General features: G+C 36.5%; 2 protein-coding genes across 3 annotated transcripts; one reads left to right on the top strand and one right to left on the bottom strand.

Moving 5' to 3' along the window:
• The first annotated feature begins 4,405 nt into the window (after positions 1-4,405).
• LOC112039531 (pentatricopeptide repeat-containing protein At4g28010) lies at positions 4,406-9,317 on the top strand. Of its 2 annotated transcripts, none has more exons than XR_002886008.2 (2): positions 4,406-7,045; positions 8,358-9,317. XR_002886008.2 is itself a non-coding variant. In XM_024072401.2 (2 exons), exons 1-2 carry the CDS (start codon positions 4,755-4,757, stop codon positions 8,444-8,446), a joined length of 2,280 nt encoding a protein of 759 aa, XP_023928169.1. In that variant the 5' UTR covers positions 4,406-4,754; the 3' UTR covers positions 8,447-9,317. The 2 variants fall into 2 exon arrangements, 1 of the variants encoding a protein (XP_023928169.1); XM_024072401.2 differs by having other exon boundaries at positions 4,406-6,945.
• Positions 9,318-11,298: 1,981 nt separating this feature from the next.
• On the bottom strand, positions 11,299-18,824 carry LOC112039577 (uncharacterized). Its single transcript, XM_024072466.2, has 6 exons — positions 18,415-18,824; positions 18,110-18,302; positions 16,841-16,927; positions 15,521-15,913; positions 13,127-13,277; positions 11,299-12,471 (listed from the first exon to the last, which is right to left on the bottom strand). Exons 1-6 carry the CDS (start codon positions 18,501-18,503, stop codon positions 11,414-11,416), a joined length of 1,971 nt encoding a protein of 656 aa, XP_023928234.1. The 5' UTR covers positions 18,504-18,824; the 3' UTR covers positions 11,299-11,413.
• Positions 18,825-22,052: the final 3,228 nt, after the last annotated feature.

Here is a 22,052-nt window from a genome sequence, read left to right on the forward strand (position 1 = left end):
TAAAAAAAATTATAATTAAAATCCTTCAAAGATATTCAACTTTACTTCAAAAATTAATCATAAATTTTAATGTTTTCATGGTTATTATTTTATTTTATTAACTTTCTTATTTAATTATTAAATATATGCTTGAAAATCATTAAATTTCCCTCACATATATAAATATATTAGTCAATTTTGCTAGTTTTATAAATTTAATATTTATATTTAGGCTTTAATTAATTATTAAATTAATTATGACGTCATCACGGTTCGACCTTAGTTCAACCTCAAAACCTTGAACCTCTCCCTTTTACGGTTCAATGAATGATCCGGGTCTAAAAACCTTGGTAAGATCACATCAACCTATTCCTACAAAATTAAAGAAATTCAAGACTGCAAGTATAAAATAAATTTGAGATAGTTTCATAGATAAGGTTGTTGTCATCGAGCCCTACTTCAAATGAGGACATGGCCATGGCCATCTTCGGTGAGTTTGCAGAACTAGCTTTCTATAAAAATGGGGACAAGAAATGGAATCTTATTCAAAGGGAAGGTCGACATCGTGAACTAGATATAATTTCCCATGAGGGCACGTTCTATGTTTTATATAATGATGGAGGAACACGGGTTGGTGACCAATGACCCTGCCGAAGATGACACAGCTTGTACCATCCCTTACAAGGAATTTACCTCAAGGTTTCCTTTTGGTGAGAATGATATCTGGTGAATTTCTTATGGTTGATAAGATTCGCTAATGGGGAACAATTACTCATGGTCTGTTGCCTTCTTTCTATAAACAGTTGGCTTTGAGGTCTATATACTAAGGGTCCGTTTAAATATAGCTTATTTTACTGAAAACTGAAAATTGAAAACATTGTAGCAAAATAATTTTTAAATGTTTAAATGTGTAAATAGTGCTGTAGGACTCATTTTTAATAAAAAAGTTGCTAAAAAGTGAGGTTTGTGGATCCTGTGAACAGTGCACAAGACCCACTGATAGTGCCATTCTAGACTAATGTGTGGACGTTCAAAGTGCTAGTGGGTCTCATGCACAGTGTACGAAACCCACTAGCAGGTTTGTGTCCCACATGAAACCAACTTCTGATAAAAAAGAAAAAGAAAAAAAGAAAATAGAAGAAAACGTGAAAACTCAAAACGCAGACGTGAAAACGTTAAATCCAAACGCATACTAAATCAAAGAGACTTGAAATGGAAGAAGGTAAAGAACATGGGAGATAATATTCTTTTTGGGAATGAATTACTCCCTGTCTCTCTCAGCTCAAGACATTGCTGGATGTAATGCCAATTGTATATATTTTACTGATGACTATATAGATGGACAACGAGAGGGCATTCAAGGTGGTCATGACATGGGCGTGTATAACATGGAGGGTGGAAGGGTAGAACCATTGCCAGGATTTGCAAGTGATGCAAAGTTGGCTTGGCCACCAACAATTTGGGTCTTTCCTAATCCTGTTAGGAAGTACAATATAATTTTTTTTTTTCAGTAAAAAGAATATTTTGTACTTGGTATTTTCATTTAATGCCTACTCCAAATAGTATTGTTGCAAATCCAACGTGGATAAAAAAGAATTTATTTCCACCTTCCTTGTAAACTCATTAAATTATTGGCGAGCTTGTATATAAAAACTATTCCATTAATATGTCAAGGTACTGCTACTTTGACATTGCTAAATGTCGTTGTAATTCCACGCATTTAAAGCCATATTGACCCCATGCACCAACAACTTATTATACTATTAAAATCTCATCCTACTAATTGAATTGGAATTGCTAAATTCCTCACAAGTCTTATATGTTCTTCTTACATGGCCAATTACTAAAAGAGAAAATTTGGAGCTCATATAGTCTCATTTATATGAAGTGATTCTCATTGCCCAAGCTCCTTTTGGGGGGGAGGGAAGTGTGATTAACCCTATTGTTTTCTTTCCCTACTATAAATTTTTCTTCCTCTTAAGTAACTAATCAAACATATCTAATCAATTCAACTTTGATATGATTGTGTTCAACGGCAAGAAATTTTACTACTTGAGCTAAATGAAACCCACTAAACAAGATTGTTTTATCTTATTTTATTTTATGTGTTTTAGGCGCACTCTTTTAACAAATGTCATTGAAGAACAATAAAAAAAAATGTTAATATTAAATTAAAAGGCTTTAAGAAAATCTCAAAACTTAAATTAAAATATATTGGGTTGAAGCCCCTTGTGTGGTATATCCATATCATAAAACATGATAGAGGTTTCATACTTTCATTTTTCAAGAGTGATGCCCGTGGGAGTTCGGATTTGATTTAATAACTTGAGCAAGGATTATCAATGTGTATAAGACGTCGTAAGTAATTTACATAGAAATATTATGTTGGGGCTTTTGCAGCGGGTATATAAGTACTTCATCTTCAGTGTATTATGGAGGCTTGGCCATTCATCTCTTAAGAAGAAACTAGAAAGAGCTAGCAGTTCTCAAGTCCCTTTTCTCAAACCCACGGGTCAAAGAAACTTGGTAAGGGTTCTAGCTACTCTCACCTTAGAATCCATGATTTCTTCATGATATTTTTAGTGATGGTATTTGTGGTTTGTAAAATTAGGAAATTGTGAACATATAAGTCTCTCTCTCTCTCACACTCTTTCTCTCTCTCTCTCTCTCTCTATATATATATATATATATATATAAAGATTCATACTCACAAGTTTATTCACTAAAACAACATTACGTTTGAATTTGACTTGTTTAAAAGTCGAGTATAAAATTTGATTTGAACTTGATTGGTTTGTTAAACAAAAATATATAAACAAGTTTTTAGTTTTTGCTTTTGTTCCTCCATCCTCCCCCACCCCAAAGTTGAACTCAAATTGTTCATATATTTTTATAGCCTCAGGGGCATAAAACAAAACTACTTTGATAGACTTCCACAAATCCTTAAAATTATGGACCAACATTGTTGAGAGATACCCCCACCCTCAAAGATAAACAACCATAAGGACATGTATGATCCAAGCAAAACCAAAACACATAAAATGCAAAAATTCAAAAAGGAGATGATAGGTTGATGGTCAACTTGGAAGAGAAGTTGAGAGCCTTTAAAATGGTATTTCTTGCCAAAAACCTTGCAATTCAAGTAACACATCTTAATGATCTCATTATAGATATTAGGGTTCAAATCATTCCCCCATTGTATTTATCAATTAAAAAAAAATCATGTCCTCCTTCTTCTTCTTTTTTTATTGGATGTATTTCTTCAATTTTTGTAATCAAGTTTGCTATTTTTTTTATTATATATATTTAATATACTTAATTGGTTATTATGTGTGATTGGAAGAGTTTATATTATTTGAGTAAAAGGTACAAGTTGTATCTATAAAATGTTAAAAAAAAATCGTAATTAATTGAAAAAGGTAGGAAAAAAAGAGTAAATAATAAATTACACCAATAACGTTTAGAGTTGATTGGATTTTATACCCTAAAGTTTCAAAGACTTGATTTTACATTATAAAATTTAGTTTTATTAACAATTCACCGCACAGTTAATTTTAATTAAGTGACACATCGTCTTCATGCTGATGTGTTCTATTTTTGCCAAATAAACATCAAAACTGTCGTTTCAGTTATGACCAATAGAAGAGTTGGCACAAATCAAAACCATGTGGTTTCAGCCTAAAGTTAAAATACTGACATCTAGCTTAATTGACACCGTGAAGACCTAACTCTAAAATCCAAAACACACCCACAAATCCAGTTCTTCAACTTGGTGAAACTCACGGACCCAGCTCCTCTGCTCTACAACTTTTACTGTGAATCAATTTGTCTGCTCTGCAACTCCTCTGCGATGCATCACTATCAAAGCTTGATCAAGTCCAGTCAAAACCCTTTCAAGTACCCAATATTGCTCCACATCATCTCTCGTGAGTCGTGACCAAAATTATCTTGAGCACTGGAGCTTGGATCCAAAGGTCTCTGTAGGATCACGTGCATTTGGAGGACCAGTTGTAGATATACCAAGAGAAAAATAAAAAATAAAAAAGATAATGTTATCTCATTGGTGTAAAATTTATAGGTTTTTGTTTTTGTTTTTTTCTTTTCTGTTTACTGAATTAAAAATATTACAAGGAATTCTCTTCTACCAATGAACTGGATGACCAATCACTTTACTTGGTTTAATTTACATGGTGAAAATATAGCGGGATATTATTTGGCAAAAATAGAACACATTAGCATGATAATGTGTTACTTAATAACAAAAATTAACTGTAGCGTAAATTGCTAATAAAACCAAATTTGAGATTATAAAATTAAGTTTTTGAAATTTTGAGAGGTAAAATCCAGTTAACCCAAACGTAATTTGCAATTAAAAAAAAAAGAAAACAGAAACAAAAACAAAGTTCATAGTAAGCCTACAGCCCTAATTGGCGTGCCAAATGCTAACCAAACACCAAAAAATCACTCTTTTGGATTTCGAGTTAACAACATTAGTTGCACCCCAAGGCGTAGATAATGTCATAGCCGGAACACTGTTTCATCTTCACCCATCACACGAAAATTAATACAAGACTTTTTGTGTAACATGGGTTGAGGAATCCCCAAGTTTTTGAAGGATATTCTCTAAAGCTCTGGAGCCTTGCAACTGCCATTGCCACTGCTACAGCTTCATCTTCTACCTCAAACAACTCAAGAGGTAAAAGAATTTTTCTTCTTTTCCTCACAACTCCAACACACATTTTTTATTTTTGTTCATCCTAGTTAATACTACTACTATGAAATTTCATTGTACACTCAAAGTGATCACAAAAATACTGTTAAACCCTCACACCAAGTCTTATACACGTATCCCCACTGATATTTACGCTCTCAATGTTTACTTCAAGTTCAAGCTCTTTTCTTCAATGCCGGCTCTTACTTCTTCGCACACTGACATAGAAACCCAATTAAGGTCCCTCTGTGAAAAACCCAATTCTCAATTCTCTGAGGCCGTTTCACTATTTCACCGTGCTGTTGATTCTAGCCTACTGCCTTCTGGGTCAACCTGCAATTTCCTTATTGATGCCCTTACAAAGTCGAAAAATTTTGACTTGGCCTTTTTGGTTTATAGTAAGATGACCCAAGTTGGTGTTTCGCCGAGTTTTATATCTTTGAGTGGTTTAATTGAATGTTTTTTGAGTATCCGTAAGCCTGAATTTGCGATTGGGGTATTGGGGTTGATGGTGAAGCGTGGTTATAGGGTTAATGTGTTTGGTGTGAATCTTATATTAAAGGGGTTGTGTCAAAATAATAAGGTTGGGAAGGCGGTGGTTTTGTTTCGTGAAGTGGGGAGGAATTGTGTATCGCTGGATATTTTTAGTTACAATGTCGTTATAAATGGACTTTGCAAGGCGAAGAAATTGAAAGAGGCGGTACATTTGTTTGTTGAGATGGAGGTGGTGGGTTGTCACCCGAATTTGGTGACATACACAACATTGGTGGATGGTCTTTGTAAGGATGGTAGAGCTGATGAGGCGGTGGGATTGTTGGAGGAGATGAAGAAGAAAGGTTTGGATGCAGATGTTGTTTTGTATAGTGCAATTATAAGTGGCCTTTGTAATGAAGGGAGCTTTGATAGAGGGAAAGAGCTTTTTGATGAGATGTTGGCAAAGGGAATTTTTCCCAATGTAATTACCTATACATGTTTGATGCATTGCCTTTGTAAGATGGGGCGATGGAAAGAAGCCACTGCAATGCTGAATGACATGACAGAACATGGAATTCGCCCAGATGTTGTTACTTATACAGGGCTAATTGATGGGCTTTGCAAAGATGGGAGAGCTAAACAAGCCATGGATTTGTTGGATTTGATGCTTAAGAAGGGTGTAGAGCCTAATACTGTAACATATAATGTTATAATTAATGGACTAAGCAAGGAGGGCGGGGTTGGAGATGCTTTTAAGATACTGGAAATGATGACTAAAAAGGGGAAGAAGCCAGATGTGGTTACTTACAATACATTGCTGGTAGGTCTTTGCACTGATGGGCAGGTTGATGAGGCAATGAAACTTTTGAAGTTGATGTTGAAGGATGAGAACTTTGTTGAACCAGATGTTACGATATTTAACTCATTAATCCAAGGATTCTATAAGGAAGGCTTCCTTGATGGGGCTGTGGAGGTCTATCATATGATGGTTGAAAGGGGAATCTCAGGTAGCATGGTAACTTATAATTTCTTGATTGGGGGGTATCTGAAGGCAGGAATAATTGACGACGCCTTGGAACTCTGGAAACATGTACTGAACTTGGGATTTGCTCCAAACTCGACTACCTATAGTATTATGATTAATGGGTTCTGCAAAATGCATATGCTTAGTTTCGCTAAAGGGCTTTTTAGTAAAATGAAAGCTTGTGGGCTTAGTCCTATGGTGATTGATTACAATACATTGATGGCATCCCTGTGCAAGGAAGGTAGTTTGGGGCAAGCTAGGGGGCTGTTTCAAGAACTGAGAAATGCAACTCATGGACCAGATGTTGTATCATTTACTACAATAATTGATGGAGCTCTCAAAGCAGGAGATTTTCAATCTGCCAAGGAATTGCTAATGGACATGCTTCAAATGGGTTTAGCTCCTGATTATATGACTTTTTCCACATTGATAAGTAGATTGTCAAAACTTGGTCAATTGGATGAGGCTAAAAGTGTTTTTGAGAAAATGATAGCTAGCGGTTTTACACCAGACACCTTCGTATATGATTCTTTACTAAAGGGCTTTGCCTCAAAGGGAAAAACCAAAGAAATCATTGACTTACTTCATCAAATGGCAGATAAAGGTCTTGTTCTTGACTCAGAAATCATTTCTACCATCTTGACATGCCTTTGTGATATGTCAGAAGATCTTGATGTCATGGAGATTCTGCCGAATTTTTCGTTAGAAGCATCAAAAGAAGCAAGCATTTCATGTGATAAGCTTTTATCAAAACTGAGTAAGTCTCACCCAGAACTTAAGTTATGTGCTGCATGATATTCTCCATCTCAAGACAGGTTTGCTGATGCCAAAATAGATCTCCAAAAATGCTCTATTAAGTAAGTCTTTATGCAACCTTTTCCTTTAAAGCACTTTTTTTTTGGGGCAGCATGCTCTGTACATTTTTTTTTTTGTAATTAGTAATAAAATTGATTGGAATTAAGGATCTACCTCATGTACATAGGGTGTATACAAAAAGTTAGCTTAAAGAAATTGACAAATGTGAATTACAATTGAAATGTGAGGGAATCAGTGAATTCTACAAAGGAATGAGTATCACAAGGACCCAAAGCATGTGATCATTCAAACAATGATCTAATGAAATATGTATACAGTCGAACCACCGAGTTTTCCCCCCATCTTCAAAATTGTAGTGGTTCTCCTCTCTCAACAATGTCCACAACAAGCATATGGGGGCTAGATTCCAAACTAAAGAAGCATGCCAAACCAATTTCTTCAACCAAACAAAAGATCACTGACACTTTTGATTAGGAGGTGGTATCTCATGAGACCACCCTCTCACATCATGTGTGGGTTTCATGAGATTGTTTCATAAAAAAATTTCCCTTTAGGTAGATCCATAGGACTCCAAACATGGAGAAAACATGTCCACAAAACATATGCAATATCACAATGTAATAGCAAGTGATCCACAGTCTCATCACTGCATCTACACATGCTGCACCAATCTACTAGAGTAATTCCTCTATTCATGAGATTGTCACATGTTAGAATTTTTCTGCAAGCTATTGTCCACACAAAGAAAGCAACCCTTTTTGTTGCTTGAAACATCAAACACTTTGAAGGGAAGTATATATCACTCAATCCTCTCAAGGCCTCAAGATAAGAGCGAACATCAAACCTTCCATTACCATTCAACCTCCACCTCATTTGGTATATTGTTTTCTTATACATAGCCAAAAGCTTTCTTATGAAGGATTTCTTCTGAGGTGCAAGATTTATTAAAATGACATATAAATCTATAGTAGGTCACAAATATTTGTTTTGTTTTTCTACCTTTTTTTTTTATTTGGGATATATTTGAATGGTATCATTATATTGCATTTGGTTGGCTCAGGTTGTTTTGTTTCTTCGCATATTCAATCATTTGTGCCTCCCTGCATTGCTTCTTTCCATCCAGTTTATACCAGATAGTGTTGAAAGGAACTTATACTGTTTATTTTGTTGTCTAATGCATTGGTTAAGCAAATGATTTTGAACTTAAAAGGAAGAAAAACAAACTCCAATGGTTCTGAATAGTAGCCTTATATCCTCTGCAAACCATTATGACTTAATTGAGTAGATTCCGCTCTCATTTAACGTATGCTCTTGCTGCTTTACCCATTACATTCTATATATTTTCTGTGACAGGGTCTTCTAGCTCTGAGAAGGTTCAGTTGTGCTGTAGTGAGAACTTTGGTTCTGAACAAGAAATAACTTGGTATCCTCTTCATATCTGAGTGTTGAGCATTGGAAGGTTCTGGATGAGGTTTAGCACTTCAGTTCAACAGATACAAAAATACCATACTTCAATCCAGGATTTGCATGCAGAGTTGCTAAAACTAAAGGGTAAGAAGGAAGAATGAGGTGCTAAACACCGATGTTTAAAATCAGATTTCTGACCAATATATAGCCAACTGAGAGAGAGACAACTATTATTGTGGTTGGAACATAATGCACTACTGAAAGATGGAATTTTGAGTAGATTCTTATCCATATAAAGCATTAAAGATGAGATATCAAGAATCTCAAATGCAGTTTCCATAGCAGGAAGACGGCTTACTGAATATCAGGCTGCAAAGTTTCAAGGTGAGGTTCTCAACATAAAACAGGAGAACAACAAGATTTCCAAATTAACTACAAGCAAGCCTCAATTTTGTGAGAGTACTGAAGGTTGACATTGCAAAGATACTAGTGCAATCAGATGAGGCACTTAGAATTTCAGTGTCAAATAAACTCTAAACAAGTCAGGCTCTAATTCCCTTGTGTTTCTTTCTCGTTGGGGGTTAAGTTGAAGAAGTGCAAAGCCAATGATATTCTCATGCGTGGATCCGGCATTGCAAAAACAATACAGTAATCTAGCAGCTGGAATATGTAGATTAGACTTTCTGGTCTTGTTTTGCTTTATATTATTTATTTTTTGTGTTTCAGAAATTATTGGTTGGAATCTTTCTTGATTCTGATAGTACTTGTTGATACAAATTAGAGGTTATTGTTGCTCTTGTTATTTTGGCGTCTAACCAAAGAAAATATGCTTCCTTATAGCTGTTTGTTGTATAAATAGATGGTTTATCAGTAAAGTGGTTTATGAGTAAAGATCCTCTTCCTTAATACGATCTCCACTTTCGTTTCAGTGAAATGAACAACTCTGCATGTCTTGTTTTTTGTATGCTAATATTTTTATCTTCCCATGGCTTTCCAAAAGTGTATATTCATATGTGAAAAACATGATTACGCAGTTCACATGACTTGAGTTTGGTTCTACTATGCCCCAAAAGTTTAGGAAGAGGATAATTTTGGATACTCTTTTTAACTGTTGATTGATAACAGGTCAAAATTGTTATAACCGCTAATCTATCTGTCACTCTTTTGAATCGTAAACATGAAATCTTGAAGGTGAGAATCCCTTGCACATGTTTGCACCACATTGAAGTGCAGTTAAAGGCACTAGAGTTTTTATTCTTTTGTTTACATTCTAGATTACTAAGGCTGTGTTTGGTTTTCGTAAAATAATTTCCGGAAAATAGCCTATTTTCCGGAAATACTATTTTCGGAGAAGGAAAATATTTTCAAGTGTTTGGTTGCATTATGAAAATTATTGTAGAAAATATTTTCATGTGTTTGGTTCTATTTTGAAAATGCTATTTTCCTACACATTTTTCACATTTTCTCAGCTATTTTCTGAGCATCCAAATAATTTTTATTACAAAAAATTTCAAAATCATAGCCAAATCCCAATTCACAGAACAAATCACAACCAAATCCCAACACCACACACCACCGAAACTCCAATTCAACCCACGATAGCAAACTCCGGCAATCAAAAGCCACAAAAGAAACAAAACCAAAGAAAAAAAATCATAAAATCCGGTCAGATCGTTACGGTGAGGCGACTGGGTTTGATCGGCGCGGTGCGACTCGCGGTTCGTGGGTTCACGGTGCGGCTTGCTAGATCTGGGTTGAAGGCGATGGGTTCGTGGGTTTGTGGCTCTCTTCTTTCTCGGTGTGAGTGGCTGGATTAGAGGCACGGTGCGAAGGCTAAGCTCTCTTCTTTCTCAGTGTGAGTGGCTGGAATGGTGGTTGAGGTGAGGTGAGCTCTCTTCTTTCTCGGCTGAGTTCTCTGCTTTCTCTGGCTCTCTTCAATTTCTCTAGCTCTCTCTTTTGCGAGTGACCCGAAAATGGTTTGAAGTGAAAATGAAAGTCTAACCATTTCTGAGTCAAAGGAATAAATTATGGTCAACATGCATCTGATTTTTCGGAAAATTTTATTTTCTGTAGCTGCCAAACACGCGGGTCATGTGGAAAATGATTTCTTGAAATCGTTTACCACAAAAACAAACAGAGCCTAAATGAAAGAAGGATGCTCCCTTACCATGCAAGTATATATGAGAAATGCTTAAAATTAAGACAAAAAATTATACATATAAACATATCTGAAATATAGAGTAAGGCACACGATGTAGGCCACGATTAAGGAGGTCTCAGAATCAGGAGAATCAGGAGGAAGAGTGAGATCACGAGTTTAATCTAGTAATGGTGCCTATGTATTGTATTTGTTGAAATAACCTAGGCATTTATTTCTTTCAAAATACACAACACCAGGCATATATTTTTTTTAAAAGCATTCCAAATTGCATTGCTCGTGTGTAAACACTTTTGTTCAACATATAAACACCTCAACCGTTTGAAGAGCAACCAACATAATTCCCAAAATATAAAATTAAAGCCCGTATCAAATCTACAATAACAGACGATCAACTGTGCGATCGCAAACCCTTTTAGAAATATAAATAAATCAACATTAGTCTTCTTATAAATTCCATTTGTAACAAAATGTCATGTTTATTATTGGTGCATTTCTAATTGGAGATTGCAATTTGTAAATTGTAACTCCTGCTTCCTGCAATTCCAGGTTCATGGCAATTCTTTAGGGCCTAAATTCCAGCTATTTACTTATTTGAAAACACTAGTTTCATTATCAGCTTCTTGCAGAAAGGTCTAAAAGGATATTCCTGTTGACTGTGCTCAAACGCATCCCCAGCAATACCATCACCCTGAACATAATGGGGGAAAAAAACTTGCACCATACAGATACTCGCCCATAATTTAATTTCCACAATATAATTTTAACGTTTAAATTTACACCAACAAAATTTCCTAAAAAAAAGCAAAATAGGACCCAAAACAATTCTGTCAATTTGCACAAGTTACTTAACTTTCTCCTCTTCAATCTCATTGCCAGACTCTTCTTTGATTAAAACCTCCAGCTTTTCATTGCATCCATCTGCTACCAAGCTTGGCAAATCTGCCTGTTTCTCATTTGTGCCTTCATTCTCAGATTTCACCCTAGGGGCAGATTGATTGTCATTTCTAACTGGTGAACCCCTCATTTCATTATCATTTGCATTTTGTCTAGCTTCAGCCTGTCTCTCAATGACAGCTTTGTGATTACTTTCAGCTGTCATCATGTCCAAAGAACTACTATTACTCTTAATCTCAGTCATTTGTTTTTCGAATTCCACTTCCATGTCTGCTGATGCTGCTTTATCTTCTTGAATTTGCTCAATACGTGCATTTGCTGAGACACAAACTCCATCTCCTTCAAGTTGTTCTTTAGGTGCACTATGTGACTCAGAAACTTCAATCTCTTCTGCCCTCTTTATTTCTTGCTTTACCAAAAGTTCAGAGGGCAGACCAGAGCTAATAGAATTAGTTGGTTCAGATGATGTAATTAATGATGTGGGGAAAGCAGATGCAGTATGCTGAACTATTGGTGAGGCAGCTTTCACTGAACTAGGATGTGAAATGGTAGGTGCAACAGCAACAGCAGTAGAGGAGGAACACTGTGTGGCTTTTGGGCCAGTAGAAACATAATGTACATTAGTTTGGGTCTCTGAGTGAGTTGACACACCAGCAGGCATGGATGATTTGGTTGAAGAACCACCTGTGGGTTTGAAATGGACAATATTTTTTGTCTGAGTAGCCTTGAAAAATGATGCAGCAGCTGATGGAGAAACAATGCGGGCACCAGCTGCAACTGCAGTTGCTCTTAACACAGAATCTGAACCAATAGTAGGCTGCATTGAAGACTTTTTTGAAGATACTTGAGATTTTGCTGTGGGGCCCAATGATCCTATGGGAGGTGGCTTTGTAGGGATCGGGCCTTGTTGAGAGCAGCCTTGGGCTTGTATAGAGCTGCTGCCAACCTTAGCAGCTTCAGCTGTTGTAGTAGGAAGCACAGATTTACTTGCTGTATTTGTGACAGCTGTTCCAAATTCAAGAAGAGTCATCCAAATATGGGACAAATAAGTATCAAAAACTAATTGCCTTAAAAAATCAGAAAGAAAAACATAGAAGACAGTCAATCATGTAAATTAAGATAATCAAATTAAATAAACTTTGTAAATCTGTGAGTTCAGCTAAAGTAGTAATATTAGAGCTTTAAGAACTGTGCATAAATTATCTGATCCTCTCAGGAATCATCATCCGGTCACCTTGTCAAAATCTTATCTAATCAGTCATTGTGGACATTTATTAAATCCAAAATACTTGATCTTTATCCAATTGGAAAAAAAAGGAAATTCAAACACAGCTAATTGTTGAAGCTATCACCAGAGAAGCTTGAAAACATTGGCCTTAACTGGACAAAAAAGGCTATGATGAGAAAACTATATCAATTGTTATTGTCTATTGACCTTCCACCACAGCCTTAGTGTTAAGTAACAGCTTATGGAGGTTTTCAAACACACTGTCCCCCATGAAAGATGTGATGTGCTCACCAAGTAGTACCGCAAATGGATCCAACAAGAATGAAAGACGGAAAAATCAATAAATCATGCAGTGCTAGAATATTTCATAATTTTATTCTGGCCAGGCATTTCAATAAACTAAAAACAAAATACAATGGAGAAGAAAATTACCAGGGCGTGTTGATGTTGAGTTTTTAACTGGCATATCAAGGGCTAGGGACATTGCATGATGAGCTGCTCGCCGTGCCTCAGAAAGTTGTGAGCCAGCGGAGTTGGATTCCAAATTCAGGTTGCCCTTTCGCTTCCTTATAATGTTCCACCTCTGCATATGTTGCAAAAATCCATAACAAGCACTAGAAAAGAAAAAAATAAAAATAAAAACCCTAAGAGAGAGGGAGAGAGATAGAGATCAGGGGGTTGACAGAGGTTGAGTTTCACTGGTATGACCTACACCCTACCACAATATTCAGATAATTACCTTGATCATTAGTAGAAAAAAGGTAGGGAAAACTATGACTGCAAAACTATCACCAAGAGGTAAATGCACAACTTACCTTATTCTTAAGATCACCAAATGGACAATTCACAGTATCCACTAATGAAAATCAAACAAAACTGATAGCAGATGCAAAACATCCATTGCCGGGATTTGAACCCGGGAAAACTGGGTGAAACCCAGACATCCTGACCAGACTAGATGACAACGGATTTTTGTCGTGTAGTAACTAAATTTCAATCAGTGCAATTGACAAAACTCATCAATGACAAAATAAGGAATGTGAAAAAGAGAGTCACATTTGCAAATAATAAGTTCTGCTATTACATTATCCAACTACATACTAAAAATATTAGTTTTAAGACTACAATAAAAATATATTGTTAAGATACAGCCTAACTATTGGAAATAATAAAAAGTTTCTAGAGTCAAGACCCTTTAAAATCTACACATGATATTTTCAAATCTAATGATAACAACAATAATAAAGATGATGATGAAAGACAAAACCAGTCATTTTATATCTTATTCTAGAATGTCCCAGACAGCACAGTTATTAAATCCTTGATATTTCTCATTTCCTTTATATATACATATACACTTTGTATTTCATAATTTATAGCCACCCAAAAGTGTGAATAAATTAATTTATATTTGCCAGTCATACACACAAGTTGAAAGTCTATTTATCTAATTTGATGCAGAGAACAACAAAACTGCTCTACAATATTATTATTTATCTATTACATGACATGAGAAAAAGGGATCCTTAAAATCCAATGCACTGCAACTCTTTTCCCATGATCTTTTTACGGACCTGATTTTGAACAGAACAACAACTATATACAGATAAGAAAATTCACAGACCAATAAGTATGAGAGAGAAATTCCAGTTTTTATAGCACGTACTCAATTCCTCCCTAGCAATGTCGTTGCTAGCCGTAATCAGTGACCAAAAAAAAAAAAAGTACTTTTTAATTGTGTATAGATTAAGTTAACGTAAATGTACACAAGTATTAGGGTATTGTCGGCTGTCAAGCCATCACATGGAACTTTGGTGGCTTATTAATACAATACAAAAAGGTCAAAGGACAGTCACTGAAGAAATTTGATGTCATCATCAAAATATATAGGCAGGAGATAAATTCTAGGATTCCATAAAAAGCCACAATTTTGAATATGAAAGACCAATTTGTGTGGCAGATTCCTAGGGCCCCATTAGAGAATTAGTTTGTACTGAGGTCTATTGTTTAAAACACAACAGGGAGCTTCAAGTTTTGTAAGTCTTCCAAATAAAAGCAACAGGAAGTTCATTTTGAATTTGAGATCCTGATCACCCTAAACTTGGGGGCAGGTGGAGGGGAGTCCCTTTTATTTTTTCCTTCAAGGAACACGATTGACACTAGTCTAGCTCATGGATCATTCAATACAATTTAATTTGTTTTTCCTTTCTGTGGAAAGTATGAGAAGTGGTGGGTGGATGATACAGACCATCCACCTACTCTTCGATAGCAATCCATACACAAAAGTTATTTTCTAAAATTAAAATTGAGGACCAGGGCCTAATATTATTAAAAATAAAACATTCATATGGTGAAGATTAAAACTGCAACTTGTGACTCATTTTACAAAGAATTTTCAAAGTGTTAAAAATATGTATTAACATATCATATGGCCCTAAATTGTCAAATCGGGTGAGTCCCAGCTTATGCAGTTTATTAGCAAATGATATTTACGGACAGGCAGGAACCACTGTAAATGCATCCAGCTGAAGTAAAGTGCTTAGTAGCCTATCTACCAGACAGCACATCTTAGTGATTTCCTTAGAAATGAAACAACCATCATCCACCCCTCGGCCAAAGTGGTTCAGCAAAACCACATAGAGCAACCAAATTGGAAATAGGTATACCATAGAAAAATTCAATTAATTACTAATCTAATGGTTACTAATGCACGAGGAGTGTTCATTGATGTCTATGTAACACAGTACTCACTGGGATAAAGAAAAGGCATTGATGAAAAATACATAGAAATGGTTAAAAAGGGTTAGGTGGGCTAAGGAAAACAACCTGAGATAGCTGTGAAGCTGTTCTATCGCCCTTGAAGTCTCCCTTTAAAATATTTGCCCAATTTCCTTCACCACATTTCTGCACGGCAGCAATCAGTTCCTTATCCTCTGCCTCTGACCATGGTTTTCTTTTCCTTCGAGGAGGAAAGTTGCCACTGGCTGGTCCATTTCCATCCAAAACTTCAGCAGATGTAGGTGTAGCTGCAGGAAGTGACATTTTCTGAACAAAAACAGGAACACTAATGTTTGTACCCTGCATTGAACAAGTTGCTTCTGAATTTTCCAGAGGAGCTCTAGATGACAGCCCATTAGGTATATTTATAGTTATTGGAGCCTCAACTATTGAGCTGTTTGGGAGGCTAGAGTCACTTGGTAAACCAGAAGCAATCAGTACCTGTACAAAGCAACCACCCTTAGAAAATAAGCAGGAGGGAATTAGAACAAATGAAACTTTAATGTCAGAAAATAATTCAAGCGCTACGATTATTCAGAAACATCAAACCCGTATCACAAGGGAAATATGATAAGCCAGCCAATGTATTTTATCTAAATTACTGAACAGATAAATGATGTTCTGCCTACTTGGGCATACTCCAGAACTTAGTCAGATGGATCGGAGCTGAACTATAGAGTTAAGATAACCATGCTCAATAAAATGCAATCAATCAAATTGTCATAAATACCTATAATCAAATATTTTTTGAGTAAAAGCTCAGCTGTAGCCCCACCCACTTAAGGCAGATTGCCAATAAGATAATTAACAATCTACAGAAGACAAATTTCACCCTTTATGCATGGTACAGATTTGGGAGTGGGTTGGGTTAGGGGGAACATTTGTGGCTTGTTCCTTGGCCCTTAATTGATGTCACATACCCCGGTCTCTGGCCATAATTTTTGTACTGTCTAAGCTTGAATTTTTTTGCAAATATTAAAACCTCTCCAAAGAATATGTGCATATCAAAATTAGCAAGTCACTGGCAGTTATTCAGAACCTACTTGAGCTGGTATGTATACCTTAAATAAATTTCAAAAATTACTCTCCTACTGTAATTCCAAACAGTGATATTTACTACATCAAAAAGGTTTCTAATTACTTCAAGAAACATAGACATGTCTAGATTGGATGCTAGATTTTTTTTGTTTCAAGAAAGAATAATTCCAAACAAAGAATTGCTAAGGCTATTTGGCCATCAACATAAGTGCAAATTGAAAAATGAAATTCATCTAGCTGACCCCACTCATTAGAAGAGTTTACCTAGAAAATGCAAATGAAGAATTCTAAAGCCAATAATTCATTTATTATGCAATTTATTTAACATACCTTCACACATGCTGCCGCCTCAGTCGTAGCTTCACCACTAACAGAGGGAAAAGTTTCCACTTCACATTCTAAATCACTGTCATCATCCTGCAAGCCAATTTTAACACCATTGTGCCATGAAAAATATGTGTATCTTAAATATAATGATGAGCATATGTTGAATTTTTTGTTTTAAGAAAGTCACAAGCTTGCAAGATAATTTGTGGATATGTCTCTCCTGCAAGAGGTGGGTGTTAATATTTATCTGAATTATGACAAATTCTATGATAATTACACATCTATGCACAGGACATGTATTCTATTATTCCATAATTGGACTAGACTTGATTACCACTTTGAGTACGTGGGTGTGCAAAAGATAATAAATTTCAAAGTCAAGTTAGCAAAGCTATAATATATTCATAATTAATACTTAAAAGAAAAGTTCTAAAGAATACGTTAGTGAATAGCATATAAAATTAGTGGCAAAAACTGCTGTGATTGGATTGAATCACTATCATCACATAAAATCTCCAAACAAACACATTTTCATTGCAATGCTTTGTCTCATGATTAGAAATTTAGAACACTCCATATGGTATTTCCAAAACAAGCAGAAACTTCAGTGTCTAACCAAAATATGATTATAAGTTGGCCATCTTTTGCTGGCAATCCAAGACAAATCACCGACAAATCACCGATTTGGGCTGTTGTACTTTTTCGAAGTACCCACAGAAAACGTCACATCACAGAATTTTAGCTCAAAACATCATACTGAAGTTAAATTATAGATCCAAAAGCTATGCCTAATACCCAAAAAATAATGATGCTCTTCACAGATTTCCCCAAAACCTAAAACAAATTACATATTTAACGACCTAGCACATGCCAATACAACAACAAGCCCTTAGGCCCAAAGATCTAGCATCCATTATGAATCCTCAACAGACTAATTGGGATGAACCCCATGAATTCTTCACTCCAATTCTATTATATATAACCAAAAATCATACTCTCTGTCAACCACATGCCAATACAACTAGTATCCAACAATAATTTTGCATCAAACTCAACCAAATTAACACAAAACAATTATAAAAAAAAAACAAAACATAAACTTCAATACAAGCAATCATGACTGTATTCCCACAAACCCCATTTATAAATAGTGACAACAAACAATTACACCCACCAAATTTGTTAACTTCAGCACTCAAATATAGTTGCATACAATAAAATAGTTCTAGTTAAGAAATTCTATAAAGGGAAAAAAAAGAGTGAGAGACTAACCAGAGGGTGAGGGGCAAATTGGAAAGAATCAAGCAAAGCGTGGTGATAAGCTAGATGGCGCCATAACATGTGATACTCCCTGGCATCAGAAATCCCAGTTGAAGTATTCTTAACCAAAGCGTCCCAATCGATTTTCGATTCCGCACAATGTGCCACTTCTTGAAGCAACGTTAGCACAGTCGTAGCGTTATACCTGAGACCAACCCAAACCCCAATAATAATAATAATCTAATATTAAAAAAAAAAAAAAAAACCCAAGACAGAAAATCTTGAAAACAAAAAAGAAGAAGAGGTAAAGTTGAAACCTTTGAAGAAGATTGGAGATGTCATCTTGGGTTAACGAGGATGTCTTGTGCTTCTTGTTAGCATTAGTATTATTGGTTTTCTCGACCATTCTTCTTCTTCTTTTCTTTTCTATATGATGAAGGTAGTAGAAGAAAAATCATGGGGTTTTGGTACTCCTCCAAAGTCTCAACACTCTCAAATTGTTTTTTTTTTTTTCTTGTTTTTGTTTTGAGAGGGAGAGAGAACGCTGTTTCTTGGTCGGGAAGTAGTGTATAAATGGAGAAAGAGAGAGTGAGAGAGAGACGGACCGTTAAAGAGCGTGGTGGGCACGCACTTCTTTTGGGATTTTAAGGTGGTCTAACCCAAATAGAATGGGTCGGGTTTGGAAATCGGAGAGAGCATCTCGATCAGAATCAGAACAGTGAGTAGGCACGCGCGTTTTTCTCTATTTTTTTACCTATTTTAAGCCTTTTCATACGGCGCATTCTTTTAAAATATATATATATATATATATTCTCGAATTTCTCTATTTTTACTTATTTTAAGCCTTTTCATATGGCACGTTCTTAGAAAAAAAAAAAAAATATATATATATATATATTCACATGGGACGGGACTCGCTATACTATTGGACTATTTTTTTTTTTTGAGAAGCTACTATTGGACTATACTAAATTCTAGTTAGTAAAAATGTGTATTGTATGCAAATAATACGCGCATGTCCGTAACTTTAAAAAAGACTTCTATATCTTGTCTTCACACCAACTATACAGAACTATACGTGTTTTTTTCACATTTAAAAGTGTTATACGGTAACAAATAGAAGATGTAAAAGACGGTTTATTTAATATGTTGGTTTCCAACTTTCCACAAAAGCGTTAGTTATGTCAAATACTAAAACAAGAGGTAGACTTGAGTCATCGTGGAAGTGCTCTCGTGCTTCCACAAACATAGTGGCAAAGTAGTGTTTTGCATCCTTGCAAGAGTAGAGTGATCTCCCTAGTAGTGAGGTCAGTTGAGTACCCCGTTGCCTCTCTAGGATGAGAGTGGGGTATCCTAAAAATGGTGAAGAAGCTTAAAGAGATATGGCAATGGCTTACGGTCACGGAGGAAGAGGACGACGGCATAACTTTGGGGCGAGATAGCGCAAAGATAGCAAAGGAACTAGGAAAGAACTGCGTGATAATGAAGATACTTACACAACGTTGTATTAATATTGAGGCATTGAAGAAAAATACACGAATGCTCTGGAAACCTAATAAAGGAATGCAGATATCGGAGATTGAAGATAATCTGTTCTTGGTGGAATTTGGAGACAGTCGAGACAAGAAGAAAATTATGGAGATGAGACCATGGAGTTATGAGAAGCAGTTGATATTACTGCAAGATTTTGAAAGGGAGATGATTCCTAAGGACATCACGATGAAATGGTCACCCTTTTGGGTACAAATTTACAATTTGCCACTCAAGAGTATAACCAGAGAGGCAGGACAGCTGGACAGGTGATAGGATCAAAAATTGGAGAAGTTATGGAAGTTGATGTGCCAGAGAGAAGGGTACAATGGGGCAAATATCTTCGAGTGCTAGTTCAAGTGGATACATCAAAGAAAGTGATCAGGGGAAAAAGAGTATCTATAGAAGAAGATGGGGGTCAATGGGTGTTCTTCAAATACAAACGTCTCCCTAATTTTTGCTATGTTTGTGGCATGCTTGACCATGGAGAGAAAGAATGTATAAAAAAGGAGAATGGGGGAGTGGGTGATGACAGAAAGGGGATTATGCAATATGGTGCATGGATGTGAGGGGAACCAGGAAGACGATATGGGAATAATAGTGAAAGAGACCACTAAAAGAGGAGCGCCTATGAGGTCACCAAAAGGGAGGGTAGATGTAAGACGAAAGGCGGAGGTCACTAGAGGTTCGATGGCATAGACGAATTCCCAAGCAGCCAAAAGCAAGTTTCATTGTATCAAGAAAATAGAGTCTAAAGACAAAAACCAGGCAGAGTTTCATGAAAGAAGGAAGGTCAAAGAGGAAGGAAGAAAGGTTGACAAACCTTTAGCTATACTTAGCAACCATATTGTGGAGACAACTCTTGCAAAAGGGAAAGATGTTGAAGACATGTAGTGGGAGAAAACGACGGGTAAAGGCGTGAAGGAGAATCTCGAGGGGAAAATTTCAAATACAAATGGTTTGGGGGAGGGAGTAGCGGGCCAGGATTGGGCCATAAAGAACACAAGCCCACTAGCTATGACTTTGAACCAAACAAAGGTTGGCAAGCTGAGGTTTTGGGACAAAAAGTGGGCACTAGAAAAGATGGCAAGACAAAACAAGCCCACTGCACTAGTTAAGATGAAATGATTGGTTGGAGCTAAAAGGGAATGCCCAATCCCTCTGATGGAGCTTGATCCAAACAAAATACAAACCAAGAAGTGTAAAGGCAAAGAGAAAGCAAAGAAAACCTGTGACGGAAATACAAAGGTCGTGAATGGCGTGAGTGATGATAGTATGGACAAGGTTGGCAGAGAGGCGGTGGTTGTGAAGCAGCACCGCCGAGCCAAATGATCGTCTTAGCATGGAATTGTTGAGGAATGGGTTTCGCCTCAACCGTTCGGTCCTTTACCGATGAGGTGAAGATGAGGAACCCAACAGTGGTTTTTCTGCAGAGACCAAGGCAGGCCTAAGTCGGATTAAAGGTCTGCAACAAAAGTTGGAATACACTCAAGGAATCATGGTGCTGAGTGACGGAAGAAGCGGAGGTCTTGCAATGCTGTGGTGTGAAGGAAAAAAAGTAACTTTCAAAAGTTGCTCTCACTCTCATATTGATGTTGTAGTGTTTGAGGAAGAGAGTGGAAAAAATTGGAAAGCAACAGGATTTTATGGTCACCCAGATGCTAGGATGAGGTTTAGTTCATGGGAGTTAATTAAAACGCTACACGCATAAGCTAGTTTACCTTAGGTGATTTTTGGGGATTTTATCGAGACAGTTAATCCTGATGAGAAACAGGGCTGGAGGGATAGAGAGGCAAGTCAGATGAAGGCATTTAGGGAAACTGTGAGCCATTGTGGCCTCCTTGATTTGGATTTTGTGGGGCAGAAATATACATGGTGCAATGGGAGATTTGGAGACTAGAGGACCCTAGTGAGGCTGGATAGGATGATTGCAAATGAATCATGGAAGGAGGAATTTCCTAATATGATAGTGCATCACGTCTCTATGGCTGCCTCTGACCATCGTCTCTTGGTGCTTAGACCGAAGGGTAGTAAGCCTCATGGAGAACAAGCAGGCGTTTCTTCTTTGAAGTGATGTGGACAAGAAAAGCAGGGTGTAAGGAAGAAATTGGATTAGCTTGGGACCCATATCATGATGAATCAACCTTTCCAATCCAAAAAAGAATTAGAAGATGCCAACAACAACTCCAAAGGTGGAATCAGAGGCTGTTCGGCAATGTGAATAAACTTCTTAAATAGAAAAAGGAGAAGCTCCAGCAACTAGAAAATGCTTAATTTGCTCCATGAGACCGAAGAAGAAATTCAAGAATTGAGAATGGAAATAAATGAACTTCATACCAATGAGGAGGAAGTGATGTGGAATCAACGATCAAGAGTGTTGTGGTTGAAAGAGGGATAGGAACACTAAACTTTTTCATGCTATGGC

The sequence above is a fragment of the Quercus suber genome, unplaced genomic scaffold (assembly GCF_002906115.3).
Source record: "Quercus suber isolate HL8 unplaced genomic scaffold, Cork oak 2.0 scaffold_306, whole genome shotgun sequence".
Taxonomy (NCBI): domain Eukaryota; kingdom Viridiplantae; phylum Streptophyta; class Magnoliopsida; order Fagales; family Fagaceae; genus Quercus; species Quercus suber.